At 37.8% G+C, this 27,047-nt stretch overlaps 2 protein-coding genes across 16 annotated transcripts in view; both read left to right on the top strand.

Annotated features, from left to right (window-relative positions):
• Nucleotides 1-15,177, top strand: part of LOC127436563 (DENN domain-containing protein 5B) — a 61,376-nt gene extending 46,199 nt beyond the window's left edge. For 4 of the 8 annotated variants that reach the window (XM_051690834.1, XM_051690835.1, XM_051690832.1 and 1 more), the window contains 14 exons: nt 959-1,090; nt 1,224-1,376; nt 1,466-1,544; nt 4,441-4,522; nt 4,747-4,875; nt 5,133-5,254; nt 6,475-6,620; nt 7,872-7,913; nt 9,352-9,470; nt 9,580-9,767; nt 9,945-10,027; nt 10,120-10,246; nt 12,077-12,251; nt 12,378-15,177. In XM_051690834.1, coding sequence (XP_051546794.1) covers nt 959-1,090; nt 1,224-1,376; nt 1,466-1,544; nt 4,441-4,522; nt 4,747-4,875; nt 5,133-5,254; nt 6,475-6,620; nt 7,872-7,913; nt 9,352-9,470; nt 9,580-9,767; nt 9,945-10,027; nt 10,120-10,246; nt 12,077-12,251; nt 12,378-12,561 — 1,761 coding nt within the window. In that variant the 3' untranslated portion in view covers nt 12,562-15,177. Of the gene's footprint in view, nt 1-732; nt 767-958; nt 1,091-1,223; nt 1,377-1,465; nt 1,545-4,440; nt 4,523-4,746; nt 4,876-5,132; nt 5,255-6,474; nt 6,621-7,871; nt 7,914-9,351; nt 9,471-9,579; nt 9,768-9,944; nt 10,028-10,119; nt 10,247-12,076; nt 12,252-12,377 lie in introns of those variants that run through there. The other 4 variants (XM_051690833.1, XM_051690838.1, XM_051690837.1 and 1 more) reach the window with 2 other exon arrangements.
• Nucleotides 15,178-17,265: 2,088 nt separating this feature from the next.
• On the top strand, nt 17,266-27,047 carry LOC127436565 (SIN3-HDAC complex-associated factor-like). 8 transcript variants are annotated; one of them, XR_007896435.1, is made up of 8 exons: nt 18,926-19,214; nt 19,758-19,885; nt 21,747-21,846; nt 22,035-22,158; nt 22,277-22,427; nt 23,299-24,005; nt 25,225-25,261; nt 25,347-27,047. XR_007896435.1 is itself a non-coding variant. In XM_051690843.1 (6 exons), the coding sequence occupies exons 2-6, from the start codon at nt 19,758-19,760 to the stop codon at nt 23,561-23,563; spliced, it is 768 nt and encodes a 255-aa protein (XP_051546803.1). In that variant the 5' UTR covers nt 17,266-17,450; the 3' UTR covers nt 23,564-27,047. The 8 variants fall into 8 exon arrangements, 3 of the variants coding, with proteins under 3 accessions (XP_051546803.1, XP_051546801.1, XP_051546802.1); XR_007896434.1 differs by having other exon boundaries at nt 23,299-24,493; XR_007896433.1 differs by having other exon boundaries at nt 25,225-27,047.

The raw sequence follows: 27,047 nt of genomic DNA, 5'->3' as shown, positions 1-27,047 counted from the left end.
GATTATGTCCCCTTTAAAGGGATAGTTCACCCAAAAATTAAAATTCTCTCACCATTTACTCACCCTCATGCCATCCCAGATGTGTATGACTTTCTTTCTTCTGCAAAACACAAACAAAGATTTTTAGAAGAATATTTCATCTCTGTTGGTCCTCACAATGCAAGTGAATAGTGGCCAGAACTTTAAAGCTCCAAAAAGCACATAAAGGCAGCATAAAAGTAATCCATAAGACTCCAGTGGTTAAATCGATGTCTTCTGAAGCAATATGATAGGTGTGTAAGAAACAGACCAATATTTAAGTCCTTTTTTTTTTTTTTTTTTTTTTACTATAAATACACATCTGGGCAGGGAGGAGAAAATAAAAAGTTGAAAAAAAAAAGGGAAGGATAAAGCAAAGGAAAAGAATAAATAAATCATATTTGCACAACAGCCCAGTAGGTGGCGATATGCATGAAGAATGTAAATCGGTAAAAAAAAACAGAAGAACTCTCGTGAACGTGCATAGGACGGCTGCGTGAAAGTAGATTTATATTAAAAAAGGACTTTAATATTTCTCATCCACACCTCTCATATTGCTTCTGAAGTCATGGATTTAACCACTGGAGTCATATGGAGTACTTTTATGGTGCCTTTGTGTGATTTTGGAGTGTCAAAGTTTTGGTCACCATTCACTTACACTGAATGGTCCAACATGAGCTGAGATATTCTTTTAAAACTCTTTGTGTTCTGCAGAAGGAGAGTCATACACATCAGGGATGGCATGAGGGTGAGTAAATGATGAGAGAATTTTCATTTTGGGGTGTCCCTACAAATTAAGACTTTAAATTCAATCATATTGAAGTATCTTTTTTTACTTTGACCTTTACTTGATTTAAAGTGAGCCAGATAATGTGAACCTTTTTGAACCTAACTCACTGTGTATGGTCTCTCACATGTCTGTGTCTTGATCTCTATCTAGAAATACATGCAGGAAGCCCGTAACCTGGGGAAGAACCTGAGACAACCAAAACTTTCAGACCTCTCTCCAGCTGTGATTGCTCAGACCAACTGGAAGTTTGTGGAGGGCTTGCTAAAAGAATGCAAGATGAAGGTCAGGATGAGTTTTAATTGCTGGTCTTACTTCATTGTCTCTTGCATTAAAGAGACTTTATAGAGAAAGCAGATTAAAGAGAAAAATTTCTGGCATGCTGTTTTTTTAATGGTGTTTATTGGTGGATTCTTAGACCAAGCGTATGCTGGTGGAAAAGATGGGGAGAGAGGCTGTTGAACTTGGGCATGGAGAGGCAAACATTACAGGGCTGGAGGAGAACACGCTCATTGCAAGCCTGTGTGACCTACTGGAGAGAATATGGAGCCATGGCCTACAGGTCAAACAGGTGAGGTTGACACACAAACACTGGACGATGAATTTGTACAACACAATCTGTTGCTGGTAAGCATTGTTTGCTGTCATCTTTGTTTATAGGGAAAGTCTGCGCTGTGGTCTCATTTATTGCACTACCAAGCAAGAGTAGAGAAGAATGAACTGCAGTCCGAGTCACCAGGTAAAAACTTCCTCACACATACATACAGTACATTTATATACGTTGTTAGAATCGAGCTACAGTGGGTTTTTGAGTAGTCGAGCTATAGTCTTCATGTGTCTGTCCAAGTATACATGACACAATGCATTTTCAAATATTTGAAGGAAGGAATGACGAGTTAAATACACATCACACGTCTTTCTGAGCAAAAAAGAAATAAATATTGTTTTAGTCCAACTGAAATTGAACTTTTAAAGTGCTTGTAAACCTGCACCATAGGTCAGAAATGTACTCGGGTACATAAGTACTAGAGCACAAATGCAGGAGTGAATGCTTGGCCAATGCATTGCATGCGCGAGTTCCCATTTATAAACTGAAGATGCATTCTTTCGTTACTGTGGTGTCAACAAACCTCAATACTCAAGGTGGCGAGAGAGTTACCTTCAAATGTCACTGGCATTAAACTAAATATATTATTATTCAGGTAGCTAGCCACAAACATTGACAGTTTAAAAAAATGTAAACTTAAAAATATAGTTCACCCAAAAATGAAAATTCTCTCATCATTTACTCACCCTCATGCCATCCCAGATGTCAATGACTTTGCCTTCTGCAGAACGCAAACAACGAGTTTTAGAAGAATATCTCAGCTCTGTAGGTCCTCACAATGCAAGTGAATGGTGGCCAGAAATTGTATGCTGCGTTTTATGTGCTTTTTGGAGCTTCAAAGTAATCCATACAACTCCAGTGGTTTAAACCATGTCTTCAGAAATGATATGATAGGTGTGGGTGAGAAACCGATTAATATTTAAGTCCTTATTTACTATAAATTCTCTGGATGAAGAATGTGAAACGAACAAGACGGCAAAACCTAAAGAAGAAAAATGAAAGTGAAAGTGGAGATTTACAGTAAAAAAAAGACTTAAATATTGATCCATTTCTCACCTATCATGTCGCTGCTGAAGACATGGATTTAACCATTGGAGTGGTATGGATTACTTTTATGCTAGCTTTATGTGCTTTTGGAGCTTCAAAGTTCTGGCCACCATTCACTTGCATTGTATGTACAGGTGCATCTCAATAAATTAGAATGTCGTGGAAAAGTTCATTTATTTCAGTAATTCAACTCAAATTGTCAAACTCGTGTATTAAATAAATTCAGTGCACACAGACTGAAGTAGTTTAAATCTTTGGTTCTTTTAATTGTGATGATTTTGGCTCACATTTAACAAAAACCCACCAATTCACCATCTCAACAAATTAGAATACATCATAAGACCAATAAAAAAAACATTTTTAGTGAATTGTTGGCCTTCTGGAAAGTATGTTCATTTACTGTATATGTACTCAATACTTGGTAGGGGCTCCTTTTGCTTTAATTACTGCCTCAATTCGGCGTGGCATGGAGGTGATCAGTTTGTGGCACTGCTGAGGTGGTATGGAAGCCCAGGTTTCTTTGACAGTGGCCTTCAGCTCATCTGCATTTTTTGGTCTCTTGTTTCTCATTTTCCTCTTGACAATACCCCATAGATTCTCTATGGGGTTCAGGTCTGGTGAGTTTGCTGGCCAGTCAAGCACACCAACACCATGGTCATTTAACCAACTTTTGGTGCTTTTGGCAGTGTGGGCAGGTGCCAAATCCTGCTGGAAAATGAAATCAGCATCTTTAAAAAGCTGGTCAGCAGAAGGAAGCATGAAGTGCTCCAAAATTTCTTGGTAAACGGGTGCAGTGACTTTGGTTTTCAAAAAACACAATGGACCAACACCAGCAGATGACATTGCACCCCAAATCATCACAGACTGTGGAAACTTAACACTGGACTTCAAGCAACTTGGGCTATGAGCTTCTCCACCCTTCCTCCAGACTCTAGGACCTTGGTTTTCAAAATGAAATACAAAACTTGCTCTCATCTGAAAAGAGGACTTTGGACCACTGGGCAACAGTCCAGTTCTTCTTCTCCTTAGACCAGGTAAGACGCCTCTGACGTTGTCTGTGGTTCAGGAGTGGCTTAACAAGAGGAATACGACAACTGTAGCCAAATTCCTTGACACGTCTGTGTGTGGTGGCTCCTGATGCCTTGACCCCAGCCTCAGTCCATTCCTTGTGAAGTTCACCCAAATTCTTGAATCGATTTTGCTTGACAATCCTCATAAGGCTGCGGTTCTCTCAGTTTGTTGTGCATCTTTTTCTTCCACACTTTTTCCTTCCACTCAACTTTCTGTTAACATGCTTGGATACAGCACTCTGTGAACAGCCAGCTTCTTTGGCAATGAATGTTTGTGGCTTACCCTCCTTGTGAAGGGTGTCAGTGATTGTCTTCTGGACAACTGTCAGATCAGCAGTCTTCCACATGATTGTGTAGCCTAGTGAACCAAACTGAGAGACCATTTTGAAGGCTCAGGAAACATTTACAGGTGTTTTGAGTTGATTAGCTGATTGGCATGTCACCATATTCTAATTTTTTGAGATAATGAATTGGTGGGTTTTTGTTAAATGTGAGCCAAAATCATCACAATTAAAAGAACCAGAGACTTAAACTACTTCAGTCTGTGTGCATTGAATTTATTTAATACACAAGTTTCACAATTTGAGTTGAATTACTGAAATAAATGAACTTTTCCACGACATTCTAATTTATTGAGATGCACCTGTATATTCTTCTAAAAATCTTTGTTTGTGTTCTGCAGAAGAAAGTAAGTCATACACATCTGTGATGGCATGAGGGTGAGTAAATGATGAGAGAATTTTCATTTTTGGGTGAACTATCCCTTTAAATGCAATGACAAGCTTGCGCAGCTAGATGTGCTTATGTTGACGTAACTGTACATTGTCAGAGGCCTAACATTTCTACATTCTCCTCACAAAGGTAATGTCTTAACAAAACTGTTGTATATATGTGTTTTTCTCTCTGTCCAGTGTCTAATGGACTGGAAAGACGTAAGCCGGAGTCCAGTGTTGGCCTTCCTGTGTTACGTGTATCGCTTATACAAGATATGAGGTGTGTTCACAGCCTGGGGATAGTTTAATGTTGTAAACAGCAGTGCGTGTGTGAGTGATTTTTAAATGATGATGATGATCTCGCAGTTAACCGAGAGCAATCAATGTACACCCACAATGTTCTGTTGCTTCTGGACTCTCCAACCCACATATGCTCTGTTACACCATTGCTTTTGTTTTTGTTGTTTCTCTCTATAATTATTTTTCTTTCTTTCAAACTTTCAGACACATCCAGAACATGGGGGAGATTAAGACGGATGTAGGTCGAGCACGTGCCTGGATCCGTCTGTCTCTGGAGAAAAAACTGCTTTCCCAGCATCTCAAACAGCTGTTGTCTAACCAGGCTTTAACCAGGTACGATACTTCACACACTCAGAAGCATTCTTCCCTTTACAGATACTCACACACACATGCAAATATCTAGATCTCAGATACAATGGGGTACAGATATCCACTTGTGAAAATGCTTGTTTTGCATTTGCATTTTCCCATTACAAATTATATTAGTATAACAATTTGAGTGAAAATTTTGAGTTTCACTATTTCAGTACAGACACACTGACCTGCTGTAAGTAGATGCACCTGTTATTAAGTATGTGATGTTCCCACAGGAAGCTGTACAAGCGTTACGCTTTCTTGCGTTGTGAAGAGGAAAAAGAGCAGTTTCTCTTTCATCTCCTGAGTCTGAATGCTGTGGACTACTTCTGTTTCACCAGTGTCTTCACCACCATAAGTATGTCCAAGAGAAAAAGGCACACACACAGCTGTACAGATATGCAAACTAGGGCCGTGACCAACATAGACATTGAGGAGGAAATGTCCCCTTGTTGTTCAATATGGGTTCCAATTATTTGATTTGTTCAACAATCAATTGTTAAAATTCTACATTTGTTCATCTCCAGTCTTGAGTATTTGGTTACAATTTTTATGCAAATCCTTACAGACATAAAAAGCAGGAAATAGCATTTCTTTCCATCCATTTATCCATTCATCCATCCATCATTTCCAGCTCTGTGTATGACATTTTATTCTACTGATGGCATGAAGAGTTGATTGATTGAGGCACAAAGAATGAATATTAAAGGGATAGTTCACCCAAAAATTTAAATTCTCTCATCATTTACTCACCCTCATGACGTCCCAGATGTGTATGACTTTCTTTTTTCTGCAGAACACAAAGATATTTAGAAGAATATTTCAGCTCTGTAGGTCCTCACATTGCAAGTGAATGGTGATCAGACCTTTTGTAGCTCCAAAAATCACAAAGAAAACACAAAAGTAATCCATTAGACTCCAGTGGTGAAATCCATATATTCCGAAGCGATATAATAGGTGTGGGTAAGAAACAGATCAATATTTAAGTCATTTTTGTCAAATTCTCCTACCTGACACTTAGGGGGCGATACGCACGAAGAATATGAATCGCCAAAAACAGAAAAAGGAGAAAGTGAAAGTAAAGTGAAAGTAAAGTGGAAATTGACTGAGCAGGGATGAGAATTTATAGTAAAAAAGGACTTCAATATTGATCTGTTTCTCACCCACACCTATCAAATCGCTTCAGAATATATGGATTTAACCACCAGAGTTGTCTGGAGTACTTTTATTTTGCCCTTATGTGGATTTTGGAGCTTCAAAATTTTGGCACCCATTCACTTACATTGGATGGACCAAAAGAGCCGAGATATTCTTCTAAAAATCTTCGATTGTGTTCAGCAGAAGAAAGAAAGTCGTACATATTTGGGACGTCATGAGGGTAAATGAGAGAATTTTCATTTTTGGATGAACTAATGTGTTGGCATTTTTGAAAATCTAGTTCAGGAACAATGCATTACCACTGAGAATATCAATCAGTCATAAAATCAACAATTTTGTAATGTTTTCATTTTTATTGTTGTCTGTATAATGACCTATTTACTACCATACTGTATTTAAACTTTCTTTTTGCCCCCATAGTGATTCCTTACCGGGCGGTCATCATTCCCATCAAGAAGCTTAGTAACGCCATGACGACGTCCAATCCCTGGTTGTGTGTGTCTGGTGATTTGGGTGACTCCGGTATCCTGCAGATCACTAAAAACGTTCTGGAAATGACATTTGATGTGAGTTACGTGACATCACACTTTAGAGATCCTGCTCTGTGTTCACAGTGGCTGAAACTTAGATGGATATTATTTTGAGTGTGGCGCACATGTTGTCTTCCTGTGGGCATAGGAATAGAGCAGACCTTTCAGACATCTGCTAAATGGCAATTTACTCATGATAGAGATTTAACGAAACTAAAAATCTAATGAATTTTTATTGATTGGAAGGATAATGTAATGAAAACATTTCCAGGTGACGTTTCACCTCAAAATCGAAAGGAGAAAAATAAAGAATTACATTTGGCATAAAGAAAATTAAGACAAATTTTAAGAACATGAAGATTTTTTTTTACATTGTGACATTATTTTAATGACAATTAAGCACATTTTCCCCACAAATTTTCATTAGAGTAATGCGCACCATAATGGAAGTTATTTTGTAATTTCCATTATGCTGCTGTAAATGGTGATTAATCTAATTAAAATTATCATTACATTTATTATAATATTTTACATTACATTAAATAAAATACTATGATGAATCAATACTTCACTATTTAAAAAAATATTTGTAAAAAATTAACGTTTTACAGTAATGAAATTTGGTTGGCAGGAAATGCTTAAATGTCATAAAAATAATGTCACAATGCAAAAATATCGTTATGGTGTGTATGTATGTATGTATGTACGTGTGTATATATATATATATATATTTTTTTTTTTTTTTTTTTTTTTTTTTTTTTTTAAATAACGAAAACAAAAAAATCTACAGTCTTTAAAAAATCTGTTTGCATTCTAATCTCTGTCTTGGCTTGTCCTTTGCTTCTGTTGTATCCCTCCTCATTTGGATAAAAGCATCTGCTAAATGAATAAATGTAAATCTTTTGGGTGAAACCTGTAAAAAATACGTCAGAGTCATAATTAGACTCTGACGTATTTTTTACAGGTTTCACCCAAAAGCGGTTGGGAATTGTTGTTTTGCATTGGCCTTTCGAAAGGTTTTGCAGATTCTTTCAGTTCTGATATGAGTCACTTGATGTCCAGATTATTTCTTTTTTGCCAAACTGAAATGACTCATGTGTTGATTATCAGAAATCTCTATCTATATACTGTATATTATGCTGCCAGTAAGCCATCACTTTAAGGAAGGAAATATTATTTTAAGCCCCACCCCATAATGGGAGTTGAGCTTGAGGAGAGCAAATCACTGCCATTTGTCTTGCTGCCAATCACCCATCATGTTCTAACTCATTCTGTGTCCTCTCACAGTCTGCCTTTAGGCCTCACACGCACATCTCCATCGCCTACAAGGTTAGGTGCACATCCATCAATTTTATTCCTCCCTCTCTCTCCATCCATCTCTTCCTCCATATTTCTGATTCTCCACTCTGAGATCTCTCCTTTTCTCCTTTGGGTTTCTCTCTAGCATGAAATTGTTAATTTTTGAATCTGTTACAGACAACAGACATTTTTAATAAGACAGATATGTAAATGTGGGGAAATACTCTAGATATAAAATTTTTTAATAAAAATTAAAGCTATTGGAATCAGACAAACAGGTTGTCTCACCCCTAATCTCATGCCATTGGCAGAGAGCATTTTCTGAATTGCTAAGTTTTTTATTTATTTATTTATTTATTTTTTTTTATAAAAGGTGTTTACGGAGTAGGGCCGTCACAGTGATAAGTGTGATTTCTCAGGGCACCTATTTAAGTAATATCTGTTAGGGAGTCGAGACCTTTTTTTATTGCATACGTAAAAATCACAGCAGCTTTAACTTGAAATGAGATTAGTGAGAGTTAAAATATCCAAAATATCTGTATCTTTTTTTTTATTGCTTATATGCTTGGATCTTTAGGTTACTTCCCTCGATGTATTTTAGAGCTCTGGGGCTGTACTACTGACACAACCTAAGGGGCCGTTCAAACCAAAAATCTTGACGCAGTGCAACAAATGAAACATAACACAGGTGTTTTTAAAATTTGAAGTTCTTTTAAACTTTACATGCTCCGGCGCGAGACGCTGAAAAAGTGTTATAACATGGCCTAACTATCAAAGATGTCCATCTAGCACATGTCTACGTTGAAAGAAATTGAAAACAGCGCAGACACATGCAAAAACGCATTCAGTTTGAACGGCCCCTGTAGAATCCTATCTTATCTGTTTAGTAACCCTGGCAATTTCAGAATCATAATTTGAATTTGAATCTTTACTTAAAACTTATAGGAAATCTAAGTAACACATTACAATAAGGTTCCATTTGTTAACATGCACTAACAATGAACAATACTTAAGCATTTATTAATCTTAGTTAATGTTAATTTCAGCATATACTAATACATTTTTAAAATCAAAAGTTTTATTTGTTAACATTAGTTAATGCATTATGAACTAACATGAACTAACAATGAACAATTGCATTTTTATTAACTAACATTAATAAAGATGAACAAATGCTGTACATTTTGTTAATTGCTTGTACATGATACCTAATGCATAAACTAATGTTAACGAATGTAATCTTAATGGAAAGTGTTACCGAAATCTCTAATGCACCCCCTGGGTCTTCGTTTGTATCAGGGTGTTGCGTTATACTGTATGTTTACTATGGTCAAAACCAATAACAGTGTACTATACTTTTTCTGTCTTGGGGTCACTTTCAAAATGCAGCACAGACCAGTTATTCAAAGACAGCCACTCAATGGCACTCACATTGTTCTCTCGATCTATGTTTGTATGTGTTTTACAGTGTCAGAATCTTGGAAAGCTGACGACAGTGCAGCTGGGTCACGATAATTCTGGCTTCCTTGCAAAGTGGTTGGTGGATTGTGTCATGGTCCGCAATGAGATCAGCGGACACACATATAAGTATGGTCTAGTCTTATCTCTTCACCCCCCCCCCCTCTCATTTTCTCACTCGCTCCATTATGAAGTTCCTTGTATGGTTTTGAGTTTATTCATTTGTTATCCTTTCCAGGTTTCCATGTGGTAGGTGGCTGGGGAAGGGCGTCGACGATGGCAGTCTTGAGCGAGTTCTGATTGGTGAATTTGTAGTTCCGTGCAACGATGACGAAGGGGGACGAGGGTCCAAGACTCCGCCACTTCAGAGATCACCTTCACAGATTCGGCGAATCAGCATCACATCACTTACTGGCCGTGGAAATAGTGAGTTCTGATGATTCTTTTCATCTTAGATTTTAGCTGTTTTGAGTTGATAAATCTCATTTTAGTAATCCACAAGAGACTTATTGTATTTAGTGGAAGTTTCTGCTCTGTTTTTCTATTATGATATTTATTTCTATTCTTCATTCCTCCTGTTAAAAGCAATCCCTTTCTCTTTAGAACCAACAACAGTTCAGATACAGGAATCCATCGGTGAAGCAGTGAACAACATTTTAAAGCATTTCCACAAACCAGAGAAAGAGGTGAGTATGACTACGCCACTTATTAATGCTGTCACTCCATGTCTGCCTTAAGCACTTTTTTTAACCTTACATTTTCTCCATCATTCCATCAGAGGGGCAGTCTTACAGTTCTGCTGTGTGGAGAAGGTGGACTGGTGTGGGCCCTGGAGCAGTTCTTTCATCATGGATTTCGCACAGCTCGACTGTTTCAGAAGAATGTCTTTGTGTGGGACTTCTTTGGTAAAATTTACATTTCTGCCTTCAACTGTGAGATCAAAAGATAAAAAGATTAATTCAGTTAGATGTAGATAATTTATTCTGTTAGTGTTACTGCCTTTGGCCGAATGCACTAAACTTTAATACTGTTATTACTGTCCTTTTGGGTCTTTCTAATATAGATATTGAAGCATGACTTAATCGTATTTTCTGATATGTGATAGCAATTCTCTATCATTGCAATATTTTGTTTAAAACATTTAGGGGAAAAAGTAAATTGGATACAGGGTCATACAGAGTCTTGGGGCAAAAAAAAAACACTGAAAGTGACAAATGCCCCCGAAATTCTAAATATGGGGGCAGAAGTACCCCTGTACTGTTTTTTTATTTTTAACATCTGATATGAGTCTTAATATTCTATTATAGTCCTAGTTATACATGTTATCACATTAAAAAAAAAAGAGTTGATGTTGATTTAATTTGAAGAGTAAGAGGTAATAATTCTCAATCTTGAGAATTTGTATTAATAAATTGAATACATTGAAGTCTTTGACATGGATGAGGCACCGTTTGTTTTATATGGTTAGAAAAAATACACCCTCATAAAGGAAAAGAATTGCCCATGAAAATCAAATCGAGGAGGCAAATTTTGCCCCTTAAATGTAATAGTTAATTTCTGAAAGGTGGTGCATATACATATATATATACCCAGAGCAGCCACAACATTAAAACCACCTGCCTAATATTGTGTAGGTCCCCTTCGTGCCGCCAAAACGGCGCCAGCCTGATATACTTCTCACCACAATTGTACAGAGCGGTTATCTGAGTTACCGTAGACTTTGTCAGTTCAAACCAGTCTGGCCATTCTCTGTTGACCTCTCTCATCAACAAGGCGTTTCCATCCACAGAACTGCCCCTCACTGGATATTTTTTGTTTTTGGCACCATTCTGAGTAAATTCTAGAGACTGTTGTGCGTGAAAATCCCAGGAGATCAGCAGTTACAGAAATACTGAAACCAGCCCATATGGCACCAACAATCATCCATAAGATTATCTAATCAGCCATTCGTGTGGCTGCAGTGCATAAAATAATTCAGATATGGGTCAGGAGCTTCAGTAAATGTTCACATCAACCATCAGAATAGGGAAAAATTTTGATCTCTGTGATTTGGACCATGGCATGATTGTTGGTGCCAGATGGGCTGGTTTGAGTATTTCTGAAACTGCTGATCTCCTGGGATTTTCACACCCAACAGTCTCTAGAATTTATTCAGAATGGTGCCAAAAACAAAAAATATCCAGTGAGCAGCAGTTCTGTGGATGGAAACGCCTTGTTGATGAGAGAGGTCAATAGAGAATGGCCGGACTTGTTCGAGCTGACAAAGTCTACGGTAACTCAGATAACCGCTCTGTACAATTGTGGTGAGAAGATTATAATCTCAGAATGCTATTCTGAGATGCGGGTTGGCGCTGTTTTGGCGGCACGAGGGGGACCTACACAATATTAGGCAGGTGGTTTTAATGTTGTGGCTGATTGGTGTATATATATTAGGTATTAAGATGCATAACAGTAGCTGACACTCTGAACTGTATCACAACAACAGTTATGGTGGTGGAAAATGCATATTGAATATATATATATATATATATATATATATATATATATATATATATATATATATATATATATATATATATATATATATATATATTTTCAATCTGTTGCTTCACTTTCCAACACTTTTGAAGGAGTAAACTAGAACATACATTATCAATGCCAATGCTTGGTTTATGCTGAGGGTTATTGGAATATGTGTGTGTGTGTGTGTGTGTGTGTGTGTGTGTGTTGTACAGAGAGGGCAATAACATATATGGAGAATGCAGATCAAATTGGAGACCTGCAAGAAACACCAGAGCCTCTTGGTCTAAATTGTGAATCTCTCTGTCGCTACGTCAACAGCATTAACAATACGCCACGCAATATTGGCAAAGACGGCAAGTTCCAGCTGCTAGTTTGCCTTGGGGCGAGGTAAGGTCACATCAACCTAGAAACACATTTCTTGGAGTAAATTATGCTTAAGTTTTAAATCAAGCATCTGAAAGTCAGAGCCAGTTGTACTTAAGATTGTCTACATATGTTTTCCACGCTGCACAGAGACCGATTGTTGCCGCAGTGGCTACCTCTACTGGCCGAATGCCCTGTCATCACACGGATGTACGAGGAGAATGCATTTCTGCGAGACAAGCTTACAGTCAACTCTCTTGTCGCCGTCCTGCAAACGCTCCATGACTTCCCCATCACACTGGAGACCTCCCTAACAAAGGGCATTGACCTTTAACTTCTCATACTGAGATCAAATTCAGACTGATCCCTGTTCTTGCATCTCTGGCCCTGTCTGCTGCAACCCTCAGGGCCAAAGCGGCTCTAAAAGTGACTCTGCCTTGTTCGTTCTCAAAAGACTTGTCAAAGCTTCTCCATACGACCGTCTCCTGCACCCCCAAAGAAATGAGTCTCAGAACTCAGAACACAGACAGATGTTTTGTGGCAGTATTCAGAGTTCTTTCTTACTGAAAGCAGTGTTTGTGGCATTTTTGAGAAGACTTTCCTAGACTTGTGGATTTTGGTTTCAAATCTGTGGTCATTTCTGCACAAGTTTGTCTGCGAGCGTGTGCGAAGATGTAGTTGTATTCTCTGGCGTTTATGCTTCAAATCATGTGCCATCTTTAGAACGCACTGTAGGAAGCATGTTTTTGGCAACGTGACTTAAGATAAGCATTCTTGAATGGTTTAACTGCTGAGGAGCCTTAGTACTTAGTACTATTATATATGCCCTAAACATTCAATAATGTTCTTACTAGAAGTTCAGCAGGCAACCATATTTGAGAAAGTCAGACATCAAGTATTTATAATGACTTGAAGTTTATCTGTAAATTTGTTGTCTTCGTTTAAACAAATGCTATCCATGTGCTGATTTTCAGTCAATATCTAAGGAACATTATTTCAACCAATGGATAGTCCAAACTGTCGTCGATTTGAAACATTCTTTATAAATGGTAAAGCGAAGTCTGTTGAATGAAATTTCAGAGAAAGTGGACATTCCAACAAGACGTGAAGAACAGTACTGTATGCGTTACAAGATGTGTTGATGTCTGATAGTGTGTGCGCGTGTGGTTTATCAGATTAACACTTTGGAAATATATTTTTTTATTTCACCAATGAGTATTAACTGTCATTCATAGATACTTTTGTGTCATGTTTGAATTTTTTATTTAGTGAAACGCAGAAAATCAACATACAGCAATAACACACCTCTTTTAGAACCAGTGTCCCGCTTATTTTTTTTTTCTGTAATGTACATTTACAAAAAGTTTAAATCTAAATAGAGTACATTGCCTTTCTCTCTTAAAGATTAAAGGGTTAGTTCACCCAAAAATGAAACTTCTCATATCATTTACCCTCATGCCATCCCAGATGTGTATGACTTTCTTTCTTCTGCAGAACACAAGGATTTTTAGAAGAATATTTCAGCTCCAACCATACAATGCAAGTGAATAGTGACCAGAACTTTGATACTCTATATGAGACATTAAGGCAGCATAAAAGTAATCAATACGACTCCAGTGGTTTAATCCATATCTTCTGAAGTGATATGATAGGTGTGGGTGAGAAACAGATCAATATTTAAGAGCTTTTTACTATAAATTCTCCTCCCTGCCCAGTAGGGGGCGATATGCACAAAGAATGGGAATCGCAAAAGAACAAAAAGAATAGTGTGAAGTGGAAGTGGAGATGAAATATTCTGAAATATTGATCTGTTTCTCTCCCACACCCATTATATCACTTTAGAAGACATGGATTTAACCACTGGAGTCGTAAGGATTACATTTATGTGCTTTTTAGAGATTCAAAATTCTGGCAACCATTTACTTGCATTGTGAGGACCTACAGAGCTGAGATATTCTTCTATAAATCTTCATCTGTGTTCTGCAGAAGAAAGTCCTACACATCTGGGATGGCATAAGGGTGAGTAAATGAGAGAATTTAAATTTTTTGGGTGAACTATTCCTTCAATAAGCAATTATCTGTGGGGCGCTTTAAATGAAGTGTTAACCCTACTATTTACCACTAATTGAAGGTCTTTGAAGTGCAGCATACTATATTGTAATTCCATGTGTAATTTCTGCAGACTTGCACATTTCTTAGAAGTGTTGTCCTTAACCCTGTTTATGTTCTTTTATGCCTCCTGTTTTAAAACCTAAAACTATGCTGAGAGAACTTAAGCAGGATTTACAGATTAAGACAACTGTTACAGGTTGTCTGAGGATCACTTTTTCATTGTTGCATAATATTAAGTTTTGCTTTTTAACATGACTCAGAATTTGATCTAGCTGTTTATGCTTGATATTGTAGCACGTATTCAACCTGTGTACTTTATTTCTTTCTTTTATAAGGACTATCTATTTCTTCAACAATACTTTTGGACTATTAACGGAATCTTAGGGTGAATTATGTAGCAATCTGACACTGTATCATTTATTTATTTTAGTAAATGGGTTCAAACTCTATGTATAGTATTGATATCCATCTTGTATAAAATGTTTTTTTTTTTTTTTTTTTTTTTTTTTTTCAAGAGTTGCTGAAATCAAAGAGAATCTTCTTGCTGCTGGAGAGACGAGGAAGTCACAGGAACTGTCACTTTAGTTTTTGGCACCGTTGCATGCTACGTGTTTTGAATCTTGGAAAAGCGCTATCACTGTCAATGTATTAGTTCCTCTCCCCGGCTCCTTTCTGTCCTATTCAGGACTCATTCCATTTCGGTTAATCTGTTTATCTCTATAAGAGCAAAAAACTTTTTTCCTGTGCAATCAATCGTATTGTAAAACAAGTGTATTCATTCATCAGTTCTGTTGTTTATATCTGTAAAGCAACTCATTAAAATTGCTCAGTATGTCCATACTTGTTTCCCTCTAAATTCTTTTGTCATTTTATGAGCAGTTGTTTGTGCGCACAAGACACTAACGTTAGGGTGAATACAGGTATGGTGGGATGCTTTCTGATTATTTGCCATTGGCATTGTTTTTAAAAAATAATCCAAATGGCTACATCAATGTCATTGCAAAGGATGAACATAATGCTGATTTTAAGTAATGGAAGAATATACACATTATGACGGACAATTAAAGGAATAGTTCACTCAAAAATGAAAATTCTCCACTTTCACGTTCTTTTGTTTTTGGCAATTCAAATTTTTCGTGCATATCGCCACCTACTGGGCAGGGAGAATTTATAGTAAAAAAGGACTTTAAGGTGCACTCAGTAACTTTTTGCTTGTCATCTTGAACTTAGTGACACCTAGTGGTGTGGATGCAGCATCATTCAAATTCAATAGTTTTCAGTTACAGATACCATTGTAGAAATTCACTATTCACAATTAGCCATGATTAATTTAAGTGAAAGTGTCCAATAACAAGATGGTTACTGAGATAAGCGAGTAGTATTCAACTGGTCATGTGATTTTATTTATTTTTCTCCCCTTTTCTCCCCAATTTGGCATGCCCAATTCCCAGTGTGCTCTAGGTCCTCATAGTGGCGTAGTGACTCGCCTCAATCTGGGTGGCGGAGGACGAATCTCAGTTGCCTCCGCGTCTGAGATGTCAATCCGCGCATCTTATCACGTGGCTTGTTGAGCACGTTACCGCGGAGACCTAGTGTGTGTGGAGGCTCACGCTATTCTCCACAGCATCCACTCACCACGTGCCCCACCCAGAGCGAGAACCACATTATAGCGACCATGAGGAGGTTAAACCAACGTGACTCTACCCACCCTAGCAACTGGGCCAATTGGTTGCTTTGGAAGCCTGACTGGAGGTCATGTGATTCTAAAATGGCAGCCTCCATGAGGGCGCCCCTGCCCCATGTAGGACAGCTTTTATAAGGTCACTGATATGACTAGAGTCTTCATCTCATGTAAGTGGTCATTATTTTATACATTTGTTTCAAAATTACACTTAATTTCTTTAGGAGTAAAACTTTTTTTAATGGGGAAAAAATTACTGAGTGCACCTTTAAATATTGAACTGTTTCTCACCCACACCTATCATATCGCTACAGAAGCCATGGATTTAACCACTGGAGTCTTACGGATAAATTATTTGGCCTTTATGTGCTTTTTGGAGCTTCAAAGTTCTGGCCACCATTCACTTGCATTGTATGGACCTACAGAGCTGAGATGTTCATCTAAAAATCTTTGTGTTCAGCAGAAGAAAGTCATAAATATCTGGGGTGGCATGAGGGTGAGTAAAACAGAATTATCATTTTTGGGGTGAACTGTCCCTTTCAGCTTAAGAGTCCCACTTTACATATATTCACCCTTTAAACTTTTTAGGCATGCAGCAAGCATGAGTGGTATTCCAGAACAGAGCTCATGTCCTGGAATGCAAAACACTGAAGTGTAATTCTTAATGGAAAATTATTTTTAGTTTAGGGCCAATTTTGTACTTAGTTTAGGGCAAATTACAATTTCGCTTGGGGCTAATGGCATCTGTGAAACAAATATCCTGTACTTACCTTATAGGAGTCAAATAAGTATCTCATAGGAAGGTGTGTGTGTGTGAATATATATTGTTTGAATGAGATCAACTTTTGAGGGAAATCTCCAAAAAAACTAACCTAAATTTTGGTGAGAATATTCATATGGTCTAATATCGGTCGAGGTCAAGACAATTTCAGCTCCTTCAAACTTTATTCATTTGCAAAGGGGTCTATCTGTAACTATTTTCATGGTGAAATGTCGAGAACGAAGCTGTCGACATGTGCTCATAGCTGACGACGTACACGGACCAAGAAGGATGGGATGTTCGCTCCGACATCTGCTCTCCTCTTGCTGTGGTAGTAGCTCGTAACTCCGCCCACTGGGAATAGCAATGCACGTATTTTAAATGCCTGCTGCCCTAGCAACCGGACCCGCCCACGTTTCCCGCGTAATTTTCTCTTCCATATATGGGCAATAGAATGCAGACGCAGTCGAACGTCAGCCGCGTATGCAAATAAGGTTGATTGAAGAAATTCAGAAAATGGTGGCTGGACGTCGACGCATGCGTAAACATTTTACTATTCTCAGAAAGTGAGACGTGCCTGGTAGTGGCGCATTGTTAAATGAGTAACATTTGTAACGCTGTGACTCTTGGATTTCGCGGTGTATTTTGACTATAACTACTGCATTTAAAGGTAAGACAAAATCTTTTCTTAAAAGTAACTTAACTGTTTCCCACGTCTGTAAAAGATGTCATATTCCCGTTCGAAAGGCCCCCTTAAGAAGTTATGTGACAGTGCGAAAGCTGTCGCATTCATCACAAGTGCACCATAAAGATCATTTTAAGGCTTGCCAAAATTGTTTGCAAATATTACTGGCGTGTAAAAACGCGCGACAACTTCAATGTTTACACTTGAGGAAGCTGCTCGTACATTTCATCACATCTAAGTGCTCTCACATCTTTTGCTGATGATTGCTAATAGGTGTTGGATAACAGAACTGATTAAACTGAAGCTGAACTGATTACATTTATGTTTGTTCTACTTCTCTATATGCGTTACAGATGAGTGTTTGTACAGAAACGGCCAACCTTGCCTTTTAAAATAAACCTTCGGCATATATTATACAACGATACGTAGACTGGCTCAAAACTAGGTCCATAAACTATGATACAGAACAAACAAACATTAGCCATAAGTATGCATGACTTGTTTAATGCACATTCATTCAAAGCAAGTTCTGCTGATTCTACTCGTTTTTATTAACTTGCGTTGCCCTACTCTCCGTCTGACTGCGTGTGGTCTCGCGCTTCTGTTTTAGTGGGTGTGCTTCAAAACAAACCCGCATTTTCACAAGCTCCTCAACATCGCTTCTAAACTTCTCATTCACTAACTCAAGCAACTGCGCACGGAGTTGAACCTTGCTACAACGATTAAAGCGCCCCGTTAAAGATGCATTTGATGTGAGACGGAGGCGGTGTCACTTTGACGCATTTCAACGCAGAGCTAATAAAATTGATAATTTATTGTAGTATTCCGTTGGCCTGTTTTAAAGTGTTTTAAAGTGTTCTGTGAAGAGAAAAGGGACAAATGTGTGTTTTATTGCGCTCAAACCTGCTGAGTGAAGCTGTTGCATAGACTGCATGTGTTTACAGTCTCGAGCGCATGGAGTAGCACGAGCCACTGACGCAGAGTCGCGTGGAAAACAAAGAGCAACGGCCGAGCAGTTCGACTACATTTAACCGTCTTTTTCAGTCTTTCTTCTTTAAGCGTCACTTGTATCATATGAAACACGTTAATTCGTTGCTCTCGGAGAACAAGAGTCGTTTATTAGTCAAACTGCGGTGAAAACGTGCTGAATGTGTCTTGTTTAAATATGCCGTCTGGCGTGCCATGCTTCCGCGCGAGCTGGTGGGCGGTGAATATACGGAGAGACACGCGCACCATTTCACTGCAGCGTGTGAACGGCCGCACATTTTAACATCGATAATGTCCAGTTGATGCTATCGGGATAACTTTTGCATACACATTTAGCCGTACTATTGGCACTTTCGGTATAGGTTTCCGCAATGGCATCGCATTACTTTCTTGCCTCCATTTTCTGCCCCTCCTCTACGCTGAAACGCGTTGCCATTTTTTAATTGCGTCAGAGGCAGAATTATACAAGCGCTACTTCAACTCTCGCTGCCATCGTACATTTGGCTAAAAGTAGCGTCCACTGTTCTTTTTGCGAAAATGTGACACTGATATTTAATAAAAAGAAAAGAAAAAAGATAGAAAATTAATTTCCAAAGGTTTCAGAAAGGCATAGATAAAACAGAAGCATCCTTTGTAATGACGCAGTTATAACGTATGAATTTGATGCCTCGCGAGGACATCGCATCTGTCACCAATCTGTGTCGATGCGCGAGGCCACTAAAAGCGTCCTGCTTCCGGATCCATCAGCAGCACCGAGGTTATGTAAGACAGAACACTCAGTCCATTCAGCTATTATCCCTCTGACGTGATACATGATAACCCATATTTAATACTCCTCTTACTTTCTCTGACGTATGAGCAGGAATTATAAATTATGAAAGGAAAAGAGACACAATAAGACATGATAGATAGACCTAACCTGTGATCAAATTTATTTGTGTAATTTTTTGCCTTCCAAGAACTCAGCCAGAATTATTACATAAATTTACTAAAATTATAACCATAGTTTCAGCCATAATACAGGCTACATAGTTACTACAGCTTCTGTTATTTCGGTAAAACTATGGTAACATGGAATTAGGCACCACCGCCATTATAAATAGAGAATAAACAACATGACAGTAATATTGATGTAAGGGGTCTAGAACCTTATACAGTCAGGGGGCCCAGAGTGACAGCCCTGGTTGTATGTAACTATGGTATGTTATCTGTTTATAAAATGTAAAATAAGCATGGATCAACAGAAGTATAAACAAGGGAGTTGTTTCTCTCCTGTTATTTCTAATCATGTTCATGTGGTTACAGATGTTTGGCTTTCATAAGCCGAAGATGTACCGTAGCCTCGATGGATGTTGCATCTGCAGGGCAAAATCCTCCAGCTCTCGGTTCACTGACAGCAAACGCTATGAGAGAGAGTTCCAGAGCTGTTTTGCGTGAGTTGAGTATTAATTATTGTTTTTTGTTTTTTCACTTAAAGGGATAGTTCACCCAAAAAATGAAAATTCTCTCATCATTTACTCACACTCTTGCCTTCCCAGATGTATATGACTTACTTTCTTCTGCAGAACACAAACAATAAACAGAATATTTCACAATGCAAGTGAATGGTGATCAAAACTTTGATGCTCTAAAAAGCACAAAGTCAGCATAAAAATACTTTACGATAACACTTTACAATTGCAATTAAGAATTTTTTTGTTTTATTTGAACAGTGTATTAGTATATGTTGAAATTAAAATGAACTAAGATTAATAAACGCTGTAAAGAAATTGTTCATTGATAAATCATATTAACTACTGTTAACAGATGGAACCTTAAAGGTGCTATATGTAATATTTTTACTGTACTAAATCATAAAATGATCATAATATGTCATTAGAGAATTAGGAAACATGCTAAGTTGAAATACTGGCTTCTCCGATAACAATGCTACAGCCAGTATATTCTACTTTGAAGTTTCCATTCCGGGCCGGAATTTCTGTTTATGTTTTGGCCTGTGTGATCCCGCCCACTGCCCACTCACCAATAGTATTTAGACACCGCTGGGTTGCCAGATTTGAACAAGTTTGCAGGCAAACAACACGAGCTGCAGCCATGGAAACCAGCAAACGAACTGGATCAGAGATAACAGATTCCACCTGACCTAAAAAGCCTCGCAATCCGTCTAAAAACCACCATGACCAGAGGCGTAGCAAAACAAGGATAAATATTGGAGATGCCTTTGGAAGATGGAGACAGCTTAAAGCCTAGAATCCTTTAAACGCATGCTGATTTGCGTGTCAACATTCTGGCAACCGCATGAGCTTCGAGTCTGGGGCGGGGCAGACAACTCTACAATATTTTTAATTTGGACTGCAGTACCCATTTCAGTACCCATTTTGTTGTCAATCTTACATATAGCACCTTTAATGTAAAGCGTTACCAAGTAATCCATATGACTCTAGTGGTTTAATGGCTTTTAAAGTGATGTAATTGGTTTTGGTGAGAACAGACCAAAATATAACTGCTTTTTCACTGTACATCTTGCCATTGCAATCTCTTGGCATGATCAGGATTTCAAGCACGATTACACTCACTAGTGCTTGATGCATGCGCAGTGTGCTAGATGGCGCTAAGAAGTGTAATTGAGTTTGAAATCATGATCGCCAAGGAGACTGCTGTCAAGATTTATAGTGAAAAATTAGTTACATTTTGGTCCGTTCTCACCCAAAACCGATTAGATGACATGGATTTAACCACTGGAGTCTTATGGAATACTTTTATACTGTCTTTATGTGCTTTTTGGAGCTTCAAAGTTGTGGTTACCATTTACTTGCATTGTATGGACCTACAGAGCAGAAATATTCTTCTAAAAATCTTGTGTTCTGCAGAGGAAAGAAAGTCATACACATCTGGGAAGGTAAGGGGGTGAGTAAATGATGAGAGAATTTTCATTTCAACTGTCCGTCTCTTTCTTCTGCGCTAGCTTCCATACTATAACTACCATTAGAACTTGGCAGCGTGATACTGCAGATATTGTTGACTTTTGTATGACAAATGTTTTGTTATGTTCTTCATTTGTAAATCGCTTTGGATTAAAGCATCAGCTTTGTATTTAAATTGTGTGTGGTTAATTTGCACTAACGTAGTTATAACGTCTTGTTTCATTACTGTGGTTACAGAATGTGTATATCTGTAGTGGAGCATTTTGACTTCTGAAAGAAATGTATTTCTTCATACCACAAGAGAATTATTGTCATTTCCATGCATGCTGCAAGTGTAAAAACTAAAACATGATATGGTATACTTTTACAGTTTGGGCGAGACTCGCTCAGGTGAAATCTGCAATGCTTGTGTCCTGCTGGTAAAACGCTGGAAGAAGCTTCCTGTCGGTTCCAAAAAGAACTGGAATCATGTAAGCGCCATCTGATGTCCCACATTCTATGGTCGCATTAGGCTGTGCACATATACATAATATATAAAGTTATCAAAAAGATATAGTCGAAAATATATATTTGGCCATTGATTTAACTAAACCTTGTATAGAACTTTAGCTGTTTGTATTTCCCAGTAGAGTCTATAGATTGTTATCATCCCAAACAGGTGGTTGATGCACGAGGGGGACCCAGCCTGAAAACTACAGTGAAATCAAAGAAAATCAAATCCCTGTCCAGACGGATCAGGCCTAACCAGATTAGCCGGCTTCAGAAAGATCTAAAAAGACACAGTAAGTAAAAAATCATTTGAATTAAACAGGCAAATTAACATACTTAAATTATAAACAACATGAAAGGGTTCCTTAGATGTGCCTAATTAAATAATCTCATTGTGTTCTTCATTAACAGATTCTGACGCTCACAGCACCACCTCCAGTGCCAGCCCAGCCCAGTCGCCAAGCTACAGTAACCAGTCAGATGAAGGCTCTGACTCAGAGTTGGCTCCTGGTTCCACCCGCTCACCAGTTTTTTCCTTCTTGGACCTGACATACTGGAAAAGGTATTTTACGGAGTAATTTACGTTCAAATCAGTCTAATTTTAAAGGAAAAGTACACTTAAAAATGAAAATTGTCATCATTTACTCACCCTCATGCCATACCAGATGTGCATGACTTTCTTTCTTCTGCAGACCTCAATTGAAGATTTTTAGAAGAATATCTCAGCTCTGTAGGTCCTCACAATGCAAGTGAATGGTGGCCAAAAATTTGAAGCTCCAAAAAAAGCATAAAGGTAGCATAAAAGTAATCCATACGGCTCCAGTGGATTAATCACTGTCTTGAGAAGCAATCTAATTGGTTTTGGGTGAGAACAGACCAAAATGTAACTCCTTTTTCTCAAAAATCTTGACATCAGCAGTCTCCTAGGTAATCTTGATTTCAAGCTCGATTATACTTCCTAGTGCCATCTAGCGCTCTGTGCATGTGTCAAGCACTAGGAAGTGTAATCAAGCTTGAAATCATGATCGTGCCAAGAGACTGCATTGGCAAGATGTACAGTGAAAACTTAGTTATATTTTGGTCTGTTCTCATCCAAAACCGATTGGATCGCTTCAAAAGACATGGATTAAACCACCGGATTAATATGGATTACTTTTATGCTGCCTTTATGTGCTTTTGTTTGAATTTTGTTGGACCCTGTTGATTTGAATTGTATGGACCTACAGAGCAGAGATATCCTTCTAAAAATCTTACAATATGAGTACAATATTTAAAAAGCCACACATCTGGGATGGCATAAAGTGTGAGTAAATTATGAGAATTTTCATTTTGGGGTGAACTATTCCTTTAAGAGTATGATTCATTGTTCATTGTTCATCTCAAATACTTTTACATAAAAGAGGATTTAATTTCATCAAACCCAATCTCTATAGGCAGCGGGTATGCTGTGGCATCATCTACAAAGGTCGCTTTGGGGAGGTTCTCATTGACCCTCATCTCTACAAGCCCTGCTGTCAAAAGAAACAGGAGCAAGAGCAGGAGGAAGAGGAGGAGGAGGAGGAGGAGGAAGACGACAAGGGCGACATTGAAGCAGTGGAAGTGCAGAGCAGTCAAGAAATGATTTCTTCTACTCAACCACAGTCACCTTTGTCTTCTCCCCATATCAAAATGGAGCAAGAAGTGGATGAGGAGTGGTGATGATGATGATGATGTCACATTCCTAGGGTACTCACTTGGCATTCTTTAGAAGCCTTGAGAGTCAGAGGCATAATTTTGCCCTTGGACGCTCTCAAAGACATTCTCTCAGATTGCCTTCAATTCAAGAGCAGCTGGATCCTTGTTTGTCTTTTCTTTCTTTTATGTTAAGGATGTGTCTTTTTTTCAGTTCTTTTGCTGTTGAATCAACTTACTGTTGTTTTATTTATCAAACTGAACTGGTGTCTCTATTTTCCAGAGCCTGGTGCCACGCTATTCCAAGTCACTCTTTCAATAAGGATTGTGTCTGCACATTTTTCGTAGATCAGGGGAAACGAGTTTCCTTTTGTTCTTCATGCAACTGAATGCTGGCTCTACATGGGCAACTCTCTGCAGCTGGTGTACATTATTTAGTGAACTGCTAAATTCTAGAACAATTAAGATGGTAATGTTTTACTGTTTTGCTGGGAGAGAGAGCCATACTATTATAGGGAACTATTTGATCCTTGCTTTGCCTTTATATATGGATATTTATTTTACATTTCTCTAAATTGTAATGGCCTGCCCTTTTCAATTTTTCTGTTGGTTTTGACCAGTCAAAGCTTTAAGCTAAACGCACTGATTTCAATGCAGGTTGTCTGTATTCAGCCAGCTAGTTATAGGAATAGTTCACCCAAAAATGTAATTTCTCTCATTATTTACCTCTTGCCATACCAGATGTGTATGACTTACTTTCTTCTGCAGAACACAAATTAAGATTTTTAGAAGAAAATTCCTGCTCTGTAGGTACATACATTGTGAATGGTGAGAAACATTGGTGTGAAAGTGAATGATGGCCAAAACTTTGAAGCTCCAAAAAGCACATAAAGGCAGCTGTGATATTTTACGTTCATGGGCAATGGAGGAGTCAGGAGACAATGAAACAGGTTCAAGGTCAGTCTCTTTATTTGTTTGTTCAGGCACACAATTGACTGTAACCACAGATAACATAAAACACTTGCAGGCAAATGAAGCAGTCTTAAATAATCAAACACTCTCTCAGTTCGGGCTGTCGTTCTTTCTGGTCACTCTCTCTCTCACTGTGATGCTCTGGCATCAGGCCTTATCAGGTCTCCCTCCGCCATCACTATAATGAGAGACAGGTGTTAGAGTAATTACAACCCAGGTGACGAGCCTTATCACTTTCCCTCTCCCGCAGACAGACACATGACCACGCCCCCCATGCCACAGCAGCATAACAGTAAACCATAAGACTCCAGTGGTTAGATTCATAGCTTCAGAAGTGATATGATAAGTGTGGGTGAGAAACAGATCAATATTTAAGTCCTTTTTTTTTTTTTTGCTATAAATCTCCACCTTTGACCAGCCTGACCAGTAGGTGGCAAAATGCACTAAGAATGTGAATAGGCAAAAACAAAAGAAGAATGTGGAAGTGAAAGTGGAGATTTATTGTAAAAAAAGGACTTAAATATTGATCTGTTTCTCACGCACACCTATTATATCACTTCTGAAGACATGAATTTAACCACTGGAGTCGTATGAATAACTTTTGTGCTGCTTTTATATGTTTTTGGACCTTCAAAGTTCAGGTCAACATTCATTTGAATTGTATGGACCTACAGAGCTGAGATATTCTTCTAAAAATCTTTATTTGTGTTCAGCAGATGATAGAAAGTCAGACACATCTGGGATGGCATGAGGGTGAGTGAATGATGTGAGAATTTTCATTTTTGGGTGAACTGTTCCTTTAAACTCAACTCGGATTGTGTTTTACTACTTTTTCCAGACAGCATTTCTGTGGTGCTGAGGAGGACTGGGCTTGGCCATCCAAAAATAATGCCTGGCTATCAACACTCTTGTATTCAATGTACTAATGTATATATTCAGAACTGTAGATTTGACTTAAGGTCTTTGGACAAGATCAGTGTCAAGCATGAACGCTAATGGAACTATTGTCTTGATGGAAATCTGCATGAATTTTGCATGGTCTTTTAAAAAGTTCAAGATTATTATTAATTTTTTTTCTTTAACATTTTGCTTAGCAACCATGTTGCAACATTAATAATTTGGGCAAATTTTGACAGTCCCAATATATATATTTTTGTAGATTAATAAAAAAACAAATAAAAATAAAATAAATAAATCAAGAGTTTGATTGCAATGTGACATTTTTAGATGTCAGTGTTGTTAAAATAATTACAGGGAGTCTTCAGGTTTTTTAGAATTGGATATTTTCAATATTGTCTCATTCAAAGCCAAAAAGCCCAACTTCTTTGCTATTTATTGTCAACTTGTAAACGTGTTCATATACCTCCTCTCTCTCTCTCTGCCTTTGTAAATACAGCGCATTCTCATTTACAGATACTACTTCACATTTTTTGTGTCATGAATGTGTTGAACACATGGTCTGATCATTTTGGTCGTTGTTCTTTGTTTGGTTTGATGTGTATGTTATTTGTTTATTCTTTACTTTTTTCTTCAGGGAAAACATATGATAGTATAATTTTTTATGGTATTTTTATTGGAATACTTAAAGACAAAACCAATGTTACCAATGCAACCAATGTAGGCTTGTACATTTTTATTATCAATTACCTGTCTGTAATAAGCTGTTATGTACACACAAGGAGTATTCATACTATATATCCAGGGTTTCCCCTTTGGTCCAATAGATCTGTCCTGATTTCTTTTTTTTTTTCTATAATGGCCTTGGCTGTCTTGGATTTATAAATTCCGTTGTCTTACACATACTTCTGTTTACTTCTGTTTAATTTCAGGGGATGGCACTATTGAGCTCATACAGAAACACTCAACTGCACAATAATTTTTTCATTCTGCTCTGTTTTTAAAATGGTATTTTGATGGTGGCAGCTTGTGGCATCAGCGTGAATATGCCATGTCACTAAATGACATGAACAGTGTCTTTTGGTAACATCTGTTTAAGTGAAGCTTGTACTCTTAGGCACTTAAATGAGGATTCATATCATGTAATCTCTATGATTGCATGTAAAGGCGTTATTTGTTAATAGTCTAAGATGTGCAAGTCTGAACTGTTATTAGTACTCTTTTGTCTTATTTATTTCATATTTATTTGCAATACTTGTGTTGTGGTCTTTTCTTTTTAAGTCTCATCAGATTTTGTCAGAGGACTGACCTGTCCTAACACACTGCAATATGGACTGAAAATGCTTTTACACTCACTAAATGTTGTGGAGAACTTCAGGACTGGACAGCTGTAAAAACATACTTTTTTGTGTTTGCTCAGTACAAATATTGTATTATTTTTATATTTTTGTTTGTGTTTTTAATGCCCAGATGCCCATATGATATCCTTTTTAGACTAGTCATTTAGTTGTAGTGCTACAGGCATGTATGGTAGCTATGCACTTTGTATTTACTTTACTAGAAATATATGAAGCAAGTTTTGTATTTTTTTACATATTGTACTTTTTACTTGTTCCTCAATAAATGTAGCATGTGATGGTCA

This window comes from Myxocyprinus asiaticus, chromosome 47 (genome assembly GCF_019703515.2).
Source record: "Myxocyprinus asiaticus isolate MX2 ecotype Aquarium Trade chromosome 47, UBuf_Myxa_2, whole genome shotgun sequence".
Classification (NCBI taxonomy): Eukaryota; Metazoa; Chordata; class Actinopteri; order Cypriniformes; family Catostomidae; genus Myxocyprinus; species Myxocyprinus asiaticus.
Note: the sequence above shows the minus strand (reverse complement) of the source record. Positions and strands in the feature narration are given on the sequence as shown.